The sequence below is a fragment of the Taudactylus pleione genome, unplaced genomic scaffold (genome assembly GCF_031769625.1).
Source record: "Taudactylus pleione unplaced genomic scaffold, aTauple2 ptg000095l, whole genome shotgun sequence".
NCBI lineage: Eukaryota > Metazoa > Chordata > Amphibia > Anura > Myobatrachidae > Taudactylus > Taudactylus pleione.
The window spans coordinates 4873014-4885369 of NW_028284497.1; the positions used below are offsets into that span (position 1 = coordinate 4873014).

The 12356-nt window shown below is 43.5% G+C and overlaps 1 protein-coding gene across 1 annotated transcript; it reads right to left on the bottom strand.

The window, feature by feature from the left end:
• Positions 1-8075: 8075 nt before the first annotated feature.
• LOC148526519 (olfactory receptor 5V1-like) lies at positions 8076-9023 on the bottom strand. The gene has a single exon (XM_088470162.1). It carries the CDS (start codon positions 9021-9023, stop codon positions 8076-8078), a length of 948 nt encoding a protein of 315 aa, XP_088326288.1.
• Between the last annotated feature and the right edge of the window lie 3333 nt (positions 9024-12356).

Genomic DNA, 12356 nt, shown 5'->3' on the forward strand with positions numbered 1-12356 from the left:
TATCCTACAGGAATGGCTCCTATAGCCACACTGCTACCACAGTGACCCCCCCTTTAATGGCTGCTGGGGGGCTTTTATGCATAAGGGACTCCTCTGGTACCTTAACAGTAAAAGCTCCTGGGAAATTCATCTTCCCCATCTCTTCAACACATATACTTGTGTCTCTTACCCCTCTCATGGGTGCTGAATACTTCACTGAGCGGCTCACACTGCAACCTTCCAGCTCTTTCTCTGGTCTCTCACAGACTTTATCTCAGTGGTCTCACTCCAGACCTATTTCTCCTTTGGCGTTAGATGGGCATCGTGGCAGTCACCATGGCCCTGCCAATCTCCCCCTGCCAGGGGAGCACAAGGGCTACATTTCTGCTTCCAGCTCTGAAGCTTCCCAAAGATGTCTGCTCTCTCCCAAATTCTTCTTCTCAACCCCCTTTGTTCTCTCCCCCTCCTCCCTCTGCTCTGCCAGCTACACACCCAGTCTTCCCACCCATGCGTGTCTATCTCTCCAGCCCCTCCTTTACCTGAAAACTGATCCCAGGGTCTCAGGCATGTAATATCTACAACAGGAAGCAAGCTCTAACACTGAGAGGGGCGTATTTACAAATACCATCCCTTAGAGGGTGTTACATACTCCCCCCATTAGGTAGGTATGCTTTAAAATATATACATTATTTTGGTTTACCTGGCTAATCACTTGCACATGCAGGCACACCCGACTTACACTGGTGCACACATGTAAAACCTTGCAATTTCGTACGTCACACCACATAATAAAACAAAAATCTCAGTGGTGAAAATCACATTAGATCACATTTGCATGGAAAAAAACATTAGCAGTGAACAGTATGCAAAAAAAATTCACATTTCCAACAATATATCCCACTACCCCCAATGTGTATAATAACACAAGAGTCACGGGTGTCCTCAAACACGTTTGTTCATACATGAGTTATAAATGACAATTTTAATGTCATACAACGAAGTACCTGCCAGGCCTGCCCGTTGAGTCTCCTCCCCTCCTCGGGTCAAAAGGAGACAGGTGGCTCTCGTGGCCCCTCCCAATACCCCCAAACTTTTGCGGGTGCAGGGTGCACTCCCCCCAGCTCTTCTCTCATGCTGGGCAACTTTTTACATGTGCTCCTCCCAACTCCTGGAGGAACATACAACAATTCCTCTGAGCTCGCTTCCCACGCATATGGGATGAACAACACTACAAGTCCCAGGAATACTTCACACATGTGCTTCTGCTTTTAAACAGTCTCTGAAACACTTTGGCACTACCACCACTTTGTACTTGACACTTTGTCCTACTGCAGATTTACTCTGGTAACTTTAAACAATGGGGTCAATCTCCATCTCCTGAACCCTTGGTCTCGCTGGGACACCCAGAGAAGATCAGACACGGTGTCTACCAAGGGGTTTGCTCCGGCTGGATTTACTGCATTTAGTGTCTGTATCCTGCGAGCACTTCTTCCATCTTACTGTGCTCGAGCCCCACGTTGGGTGCCATTTTGTAACCCCCCTTCAGTGTGCGGTGTGGTACATAGGTGCATTTGGAGTGATACACCTCCTATTGCCTCAGGCTAGCTCTCCAGGGTGTGGACAATACCTGAGAAGGGGGTCCCTGCCCATGCAGGCTTTATAACTGTCACACATATAGATACAGGTATAGATAGACACATGCAGCAACAGTTCTATTGAATAACTTGGGCGCCAGACCTTCTCTTATAAAAATAAAACAATTTATTTCTCTCCTCCTGCACATGACAGCAGCTTCTCCTCTCCCTCCAGCTCATATACTTGGCATGTCAGATGGTGTATGACAATCTTATGGATATGGTTACATTACATCACACTCTTCTTCACCAGCACAGTCTTTAAGCACAGTCACAATGAATGCTTTGCATTTTACCCACACAGGTCCACCTGGCCCTTTGCTGGCTGGTGCCTGTAGTTCTCCACTTCATATGTGCAGGTCCACCTAGCCCTTCGCTGGCTGGTGCCTGTAGTTCTCCACTTCATACATGCAGGTCCACCTAGCCCTTTGCTGGCTGGTGCCTGTAGTTCTCCACTTCATACATGCAGGTCCACCTAGCCCTTTGCTGGCTGGTGCCTGTAGTTCTCCACTTCATACGTGCAGGTCCACCTAGCCCTTTGCTGGCTGGTGCCTGTAGTTCTCCACTTCATACATGCAGGTCCACCTGGCCCTATGCTGGCTGGTGCCTGTAGTTCCACAGCTTCACACACATCTCACATAACTTCTTTTGCACTCTGCCTCTCCTTTGTCTCTTCTAAGACAATATACAGAGTGTCTCATACACAGTCTGCCTCTCTCTGCTCCCCTTCTCTATCACATGGGACAGCAATATACAGACTTTTCTATTGCAGCTATCAGACTCTCAGCTGCCGTCCATCCCTATCCTACAGGAATGGCTCCTATAGCCACACTGCTACCACAGTGACCCCCCCCTTTAATGGCTGCTGGGGGGCTTTTATGCATAAGGGACTCCTCTGGTACCTTAACAGTAAAAGCTCCTGGGAAATTCATCTTCCCCATCTCTTCAACACATATACTTGTGTCTCTTACCCCTCTCATGGGTGCTGAATACTTCACTGAGCGGCTCACACTGCAACCTTCCAGCTCTTTCTCTGGTCTCTCACAGACTTTATCTCAGTGGTCTCACTCCAGACCTATTTCTCCTTTGGCGTTAGATGGGCATCGTGGCAGTCACCATGGCCCCGCCAATCTCCCCCTGCCAGGGGAGCACAAGGGCTACATTTCTGCTTCCAGCTCTGAAGCTTCCCAAAGATGTCTGCTCTCCCCAAATTCTTCTTCTCAACCCCCTTTGTTCTCTCCCCCTCCTCCCTCTGCTCTGCCAGCTACACACCCAGTCTTCCCACCCATGCGTGTCTATCTCTCCAGCCCCTCCTTTACCTGAAAACTGATCCCAGGGTCTCAGGCATGTAATATCTACAACAGGAAGCAAGCTCTAACACTGAGAGGGGCGTATTTACAAATACCATCCCTTAGAGGGTGTTACAAGTAATTGGGGTTGTCAAGAAGTTAACAACTCCTTTATTAGGTTACAAAGTACTGAAAAGTTAATGAAGAACTATAAAAGGGACGAGGATGTTCCCTAGGAGGTACTGAAGACTCATCATCCACCAAATCACATACACAGAAGAGAATTTGGGAGCCTGAACAAAATGTCCATGTTCCAAGACTGGAGAATTCCATCAATGTTATCTTGACAAACCAGGAAAATGTTTTTGGAGGATGTCCCTTGAGAGGGGGAGCCGAACCTGCCAGGACCTTTTAGAATCTATGATGCTATTGATTTATTTGCCTGACACTGAGACAGTTCTTCTTAAGAGACTATTTTCAGGAATTTGGAATTGCTCTATGAGTTTCACCTTTTACCTATCAGTACCATATCAAAAGAATTGCAACTATATATAAACCTAGCAGCATCACATTTCCAGTTCCTGATTATTATAGTTTGTTCCTATAATCCTGCCTTGCTCTTTCTGCTCTTTTTACTTGTATATTTAACCAGATTGCCAACCATCGACTGATGTGCACCTGATGGTTGTGTCCTTGTAAATTAAATGAGCAATTACTGTTTATTTTAATCAGTGGTCTGCCATCAGGGGCAAAATTAAGGTTCAAGCCGACCCTATGCACAATATTATTGGGTGCTTGCGGTGTGCACTGCATGGGCTGCTCAAGGGGCTAGCTGGAAAGGCCAATGCCGAGGGCGCTGAGGCCTAGGGATGCATCTGCAGTCACCCTGCTGCTGCCGGGGGTGTAGCTGAACTTTGCAGTCAGTGATTGCTAAAGGCATGATGTCTATTGTGCCAGACCTTGTCAGCGACAGGACCCGATGGGGAGCCGGCATCAGCAAGTACATACACACTTGCGACGGAGGATGATGCACGCTCCCGTGCATCATCAGAGACATAGCGGGTACACATGAGAAGATGTGCCCGATATGTCACTGCAATCAGCCGGATCGGACGACATATCGTCTAGTGTGTACCTGGCTTAAAGCCACGCCTGCCACTTCCACCGCCAGTCCGAACTCCTCCTCTCTCCTCCCAGAATGCTGGGCATGATGATGTCACACACCCGGCATTCTGGGATGACCACAATGAGGAAGAAGAGCTGCTCAGCCCCACTTTGGTATCCTGCGTGTCTGCAGCTGATGTGGCGGACCAAACATCAGTGAGGAAGCCACTAAACCCTTTTTGTTGAGATTTGGAAGGTATGTGCCGACCCCCTTTCACTGGTGTTGTGCATACAGTAGGCATGTCTTTAGCAGAGTGAATCAGGCTGATGGTGGCCCAACACTTTGGAAGCACTGGATATGCACCCTCAGGGCCGGATTAAGGCTTGTGGGGCCCCAGAGCAACTAGGTTGTGGGGGCCCCCCTCAAAGCCACATGATGCCTGTGCCTTCCCCCACCCCCCTACCCAGACACATGGCGCCTGTGCCTACATCCCATCCCCCCCTCCAGCCCCATACGGAGCCTCTCTCACCTGAATCCTGATGTGTCCCGGCTGGCAGAGCTGCTCCAGCGTTCCCTCCTCTGCATTACGGACATGTGTCACATGACGCTGATGAGGGGACTCGGGAGCCATTCCGAGTCTGTGCTGCATGCAATAGAGCAGCCGCGGCTTCTGGGCCCGGCCCCCATCCGGGAACAGGTGCCACTGGACACCTGTTCTTGGCAGGGTCACATAGACCCTGTGTGGGGGCCCCTCTGTGTGGAGGCCCTGGGATGACCACCCGTCACCCGCCCCTTAATCCGGCCCTGTGCACCCTGACACCATAATGCATGACCATGCCTCTTTCATAGCAGCAATGAAGTGCACTACAATTTCCTGCCAAATAAAATTTTCGCCCTTAGCTCCACATAGTCTAGTACCAACCCTGATACACTGATTACATTTTAAGTGCTATATTATCTGCATTTGCACATACAAATATCTTGAACTACTCCGTTTTATAGTGTTTACTGTATCTTTAACAGGAAACTGTATATAAGTGGCTCAGATATTGTAAACACAGCATGTAGTCATCAAGCACTGGTCCATTGCAAGTTAAGTGAAGTTTCATATCATCAAGTGGGCTAATGATCATCGTTCTTATTTGTGAAGTGCCACAAAACTCTGCACTGACAGGCAGTCAGAGGTACAAATAATACACATTGCAGATAAAACAGAAGAAATACAATGAGACTAGTGGAGATTGTGCAGATATGAGATAGTTGGTGGAGACACTGCTTGGAAGAACTTAAAGTTTAGTATGACATATTTTACCTGATCACTTTTTTTTTAAAGAAAATTTTTATTGAAACACCATGAAAGTAAGATGTCAATTTACATGCAAAAGGATAAGATAGCGTTTGATGGTTTTTGCACCTGCACTTGAGGATACATTCAAAGTTCTTGAAATTTTCCGTATCAACTGACCTTCATGTCTTAAAGTAATGATGGACTGTTGTTTCTCTTTACTGAGTTGAGTGGTTGGTGCCATAATATGGATTACAACAGTAGTCAAATAGTGGTGTCCACTGTGTACTAACCCTACCTCTGCACAACACAACTGATGGTCTCAAACACATTAAGAAGGCAAGCAATTCCACAGATTGACCCTTGACAAGGCACACCTGTTAATTCAAAACCATTCCAGGAGACTACCTCATGAAGCTGATTGAGAGAATGCCAAGAATGTGCAAAGCTGTCATCAAAGCAAAAGGGGGCTAAAATATAAAACACATTTTGATTTGTTTAACAATTTTTTGTTTACAACATAATTCCATGTGTTCTTTCATAGTATTGTTGTCTTCAGTATTAATAGACTATGTTAAAATAATTTAAATTAACAAAAAGCATTGAATGAGAAGGTGTGTCCAAACTTTCGATTGGTACTATATATATATATATATATATATATATATATATATACACTTCCAATTATAGTAAAGAGAATACACAAAAAACTGTAGACAGCTATGCACTCATCATAGGCAAAAACATAATGGTGCGAGTTTGTGACACTACCTCTCTATAATCAACATCGTTAGAACTCCAAGAAAATTAGTAAGGGAGCACAGCCACTGGACCAGGATGCCCAAACCAAAAAGGAGGGGGGGGGGAGCAGGGAAGATCTCTTCAATTATCCAGCTGAATTGGAGACAGTACCACTGGGTTAATTTCAGTGATTCTTGAATTTTACGCCTCTGTTCAACAGTTAAGGTCCCAATATAACTCTACCAAGTTTGAAAACACTTTGAAACTCGTGTTTCCTTTTCTAACAAAGTTTCAATCCAGTTCATGTTGAATACATGGAAAAGCTTTTCCTTAAATGTTGTATTGATCCATGTCTGAATTATAGCTTTGCGGGCTATAGCACTATTAATAAGTAAGAGTCTTTGGCAACCCATCGCCACCTGCTGGACCACCTGGAGTACTCCGAATATTGCCCATACATCCGTTAATGGTAAATACTTCACCTAGTGCTCTAGGGCATATTTCCTCCCTCAGTAAGGGGCAATTCCAAAAATAATGGTATAGATCCACCACAGGGTAATGACAGCAAGGGCAAGAGGCAGAGGAAGACATACCTGCAAGGAACTGGCGATGAGGGGAGAAGTATGCTTTATGAAATATATTCAAGAACATTTCCTGATATTGAATAGCTGGGAGTAGGTTTTCGTGATTGATGAAGTGTTTATCACATGATAAAGAAGGGATAGTTTGTACCCATCTACTACCTGATCACTTTTTTATATGAATTATTTTTGCATTGTTATTAATTACCTAAATTTGCATATCCTATACTTGAAATAAATACATTTGTATTGTTAGAAACTGTCTAATATAATAGAGTATGGGAATCCTTCAGGTAATCATTCATTTTAAACACTAGATCATTTTCATGTTTTCCAATAGTAAGTACAAGGTATTTGTTTGATATTTTATTTCCACAAGTTATCTTTATTATTAAACAACTTACAATATGGAGTAAGTTAAATAAAACTTTTAGTATGTCATACTATGAAAGAAATTATGAACTAGCCCCCACCATACGTTTCCTTCTAATTTGAGTCACAGGCAGTAAGCACCTACTGAGCCATCTCCTGTTACACCTCTTGGACATAACCTCCAAATGTTAAATTTTTTATCTGGGAAGCCAAAAAAGTTATAACTTTGAAATATTAGGGTGTTGTCAAGTACATTTGGTGCTGTGCCTAGGGTGATCCAGAAAATGAAGACAGCACAGCTATGGCACACCAAACTGGTGATTTAACAAGCAATTGTTTTATTGAAGTAATGAATCCACGATGACGACCTCCTCTTTCACATTCCATCAGGAGCATGGGCTTGGTGTTAAGAGTTGTGAATAGTTGAGGTTTACGAAACTCAGCAATGGTTGTTATCCCAGTATCTTTCTGTGATAGAAAATTAAGACTGAGCATAGCTGTGAGACATTTTACTTAGTCAAACAGGAATGCAAACAAAACAGGAAATAGTTCAATTAGTGCCAGAGGTTCTAGATGAAGAGTGTGAGGTTCCGATACTATTATTATTATCCTTTATTTCCATGGCACCACAAAGTTTCCGCAGTGCCTTACAAAGTACATAAACAATTGAGCAGAACAAGAGAACAGTGACTTACAGTAAAAGACAATGCAGGTTAAATGCATATATAAACATTGCTGCAACAGCGTTCATAAACCTCAAATAGATAGTACTGTGGCAGAAGTCAAGGGCTAGGTGCCGAAGGTAATAGTAAGGGAAGGAAAAGCACATGGAGGAAGAGGGCCTTGCTGTGAGAACTTACATTCTAAAGGGTAGGAGTAAGACAGACAGGGGTGACACAGATGGGGTAGATAGTGAGCATGGGACAGATTGTTAGGATGAGAGATGGAAGGCTTTGATGAAAAAGTGGGTCTTGAGAGCCCGTTTGAAGTTTTGCAGTAAGGTGGAGCGTCTGACAGGGAGAGGTAGAGAATCCCAGAGGTAGGGAGCAGCATGTGCAAAATCTTGGAGACAGTCGTGGGAAGAAGTAATCAGTTGGCATGCCATATAAATGTGTACCTCTTACAACCACTCAACAGAGACCTTCTCATTTCATTATTCCTGAAACTGTAGACAATGGGGTTCAACAAAGGCGTGGCAACATTGTAGATTACAGACACCAATTTGTCACGCTCCAATGAGTAACTGGATTTGGGTCGTACATAGGTAAAGCTCCCAGTTCCATAGAATATGTTAACTACAATTAAATGTGCGGCACAGGTAGAAAACATCTTCCTTCTTCCTGCTGCAGATGTTATTTTAAATATAGTAAGAACAATATATACGTAAGAGATGGAGATAAACAAAAGTGGCCCAAGTCCAACAAATACTCCACTCACTGCATAGAGTATGATCTCATTTAGATAAGTGTCTGTACATGACAGCTTCAGTAGCGGCGGAATGTCACAAAACAAGTGGTTAATGACATTATCACAGAAGGGCAAGCGGCTGATCAGAGCAGTGTGAAGAGATGAGTGTAATGCACTCCACAATAACGCCCCACAAAGCATCTTGTAACACACTCCCCTGCTCATGATTATATTATAATGTAAGGGGCGGCAGATGGCAGCATAGCGATCATAGGCCATAATAGCTAGAAGAATACACTCAGCCCCCTCCAGGAGGACTACAGAATATAGCTGTACAACACAGGCCCCAAACAAAATATTATTACGATGTGACAACAAAATGACTAACATTTGGGGCACAGTAACTGAGATATAGCAGGTATCAACAACAGACAAGTAACCCAAGAAGAAGTACATTGGATTCTGAAACCGAGAGTCCAGCTTTGTGATCATTAATATCAGAAGGTTGCCAGATAACGTAATTATATATATGATAAACAATGACACAAATAACAATATCCTGATCTTGGCTATTTCAGGAAAGCCCAACATTCTGAATTCCAAAATGGTAGTTGCATTTAAGACTGACATTTTGTTTTCTTACTGATCCAGTTGTCTGCAAAGCAAAATTGCGATGTATAACAAAACAAATAAAATGATAGCAGAACGCTCCCCTACAGTCATTAGGTCACCATCACTTGGCAGCTAATATGACTGCGCCCACCTGTCTACTAATGTGCTGGCTCTCCTGATTTGCCTTTTGTATAGTATGTTTAAGGCTGTCTTATACCTGCAAATATTTGCATTAATTAAAAGATAAATGATGGAAGTTTCATTTCTCAAGGTAGTTTATATTATTGTTGCAAACAATATAGTGCAGATAATAGTTGAGTTGTCTGAAAAGTGCTTGTAAACGGTGCCTTGTAATAAAGCAAATGCTATTTTGTACTTGTTCCCTACTTACTTCCCTTTTATGTATTCCACATCCCTCTTCTCCTAGTTACGACCATAATTGTAATCTGATTGGAGATAAAGGGCTAAATGTCATAGAGGCTGAGTTTTGAAAATGTGTAAAGAGCTATACTTGCACATTTTTAGAACTCACCCAATGTAATAGGGTGTGAGTACATGCAAACTCGCATTTTTCTCACACCCCTGCAACATGCAATGGCAAAACACGTATCCAGATGTTTTGCCATGGTGAGGATACAACTCGGCAATGTAATAGAGTATGAGTGTGTAACTCGCACACTATTACTGTCTGAAAACTTAAAAAAAATACCCAGACCTGCTTCAGGCTAGCGAGTCTAGCCTGAACAGGTCCAAGTTACACAGAAACATGCATAGGCTGAGAGAGACGGGCCTCCGGCTTTCAGCCAATTAGCGGTTCCCATCACTGACTACAATTCGGGGAACCACTAGGTAACCTTTAGTAACATAGCAGTTCTCATCATTGAAGTCAGTGGTAGGCCCACCTCTTTCAGCCAATGAATGCTCAGCCAAAGCATTTATTTGGGAAATGCAGTGGCTGAGCCCTCATTTGCGAGCTACCGTCCTTAGAGGATGGTACCTGTCCGTGGGCTCGGGTAATAGTGTTTTTTTATTTTCCAAATACGTGGATGCCTACAGTGACAGAAGGGTTAGGGGAATATGGATTTTTTTCTTATAGGTTACATGGAAGCTACAGGACAAGTGGACGTGATTGGCTACAGGGATTCTAGGTGAGTATGCGTGAGTGTGAATGTGAGTGTGCATGTATGTTTAAATAAAATTATACTTTCACAATGTGTTTGTCTTTTGGTTATTTTAATATTTTTTTGCAGGTGAACTAGAGGTACCAGCGGGCCCTTAATGCCCCGTGTGCTGGTACTTGTGGTTCTTGGTGGGATCTCTAGTTCTCCAGTAAAAGATATTATTAATCTATGTTTTAAACATAATCAACCTGGTACACACTGCCCAGGGGTGCCGGGGATAGCCCCGGGCTATCAGTTCAGGCCTGGGGTGCCCTTGAGAGGGGGAACCCCTTTATTATGGGCATCCCCACCTCCCCAGGGATCCCCAGCCTGGTCTGACTAGCGGTCAGCTGTCATTGCTTTGGCCGGGGGACCCGGTGAAAGGGTCTCCCAGCTGTGGCATTACACCCCCACTAGAAAGAGTCCGGTGCTGGCTATAGAAAATACAGGTAACCCCTACTCATTTTGTCCCCCATAATTCCACAACCAGGGCTCACTCTATTACATTTACCCCAAAATTTGCGTTTGTTATAACCCAGTACCATAAGAACCACTAACATAATGTGTATTATAGCGACATGTGCTTGATTATATTATCAAATAAGTGTCTTTTCTTAAATCACATGTGAAAAATTTCCAGAAAATATATTTAATCTGACTTGTCAACTATGGGCCTGATTCAGGTTTTGGAGTCAGTGGTCCCAAAGTTTTTCGAATCACGGCGCCCTAGAGTATCAGCATTTTTTCACGGTACCCCTAAGCCAAAAGTTTCTTATTGAGAAATTCAGTAACAATTACATGAAGTAAATTGTGCTTATATGTCACCCTTAGGGTCAGTTATGTGGTGGTTGACAGGGCTGCGTTTTTGTCCACACAATTTTTGATTGGCAGCCATTAGCACTGGTTTTGCCTATCACAATGACTAAATATGATTTTACTTGGTACTGGACCACCAACCCGAGGCACCCCTGCAAGTGTCCTGAGGCACCCCAGGCTGCCACGGCACCCAGTTTGGGAACCACTGGAGTAAGATAGAGCAAGTAACTGTGCATCCTGGTAAAACAATGTTGCACTGCAGGTGAGGCAAATTTAAAAAGCGCTGAGGGATTTAGATTTGGGAGGGATTTGTCCTAGTTCAAATCTAAATTTCTGTGTAAAAATAAAGCTGTCCAGCATTTGTCGGCTACATGCAGAAGCAGCCAGTATTTACCCAGCATGCAAAAATATGTATGTATTGCACCCCTTGCATTGCAACATGGTTTGTTACTTTGGGCTTGATTCAGTAGCAGACACAAATGCAACTGCAATCGCTTATGGATCGCAGTTGCTAAAATATGCTAATGCCTGCCAAAGCACAGCGAAGCATAGGGACGCCCACCGCTGCCTTCTCATATCTGTCCAATGTTGCACTCCTGCGTAAACATCTGTACTAACAACGTACATCAAGCAGTCATACAGCATCTACCTGCAGAGAGTTCTCATGCTGAGAATGCAAATTCTATGGTTAATTTATGCATGTCCATGAAAGGCCTTAAAATGGTCAGACACACCTGCGTTTACATAAGCCCCCCTTTTTCTCCCCCAAACGCTGACCACATGACACTCACTTTGCAAATGGATCCATATTCGCAATGCAAGGGCAATCCGTGCTCAGTGCGACTTACACGCACGCGCAGTGGCAAATCATTGCTGGAACCACATAAACATAGACATTGCATCCGCTGCTGAATCAGGCCCTTTATTCCCAAATCAGACCCAATGACATGTCAAATGGTTTATAGTTTATATATACTGTCAGCATTGCCTAGAATAATACTGTGAGGTAGCACATAAAATATTGTTTATTATAGAAGTGTTTAGCCTAAGTACATAGTTACATCAATTTATATTTTAACCATAATAAAATAAAAGAAGCCATTTTATGGCATAATGTAGTTCCCGTACTGTGAACTTTGGGGCCCATCAAAGTATGGTCAGTCAGAATCTGACTGTGCTTTAAGGGTCAGTTTCTTACCCACTACAGTAGTGTGATCAGAAATGAACACTTTTGTCAGATAAAGCTATTATGTAAATATATAATAGTAATTTCACAATACTGTATAATTAATTAATGGAATCAAATATAAGACATTAATGTGAATCTTATTGATTTGAAGCAGTTTACTTTTTAGATATCATAGACACAGTCTGG

Excerpts from the sequence above, each read along its gene's own strand:
- LOC148526519 (XM_088470162.1), bottom strand. The coding sequence starts at position 9,023 with ATGTCAGTCTTAAATGCAACTACCATTTTGGAATTCAGAATGTTGGGC.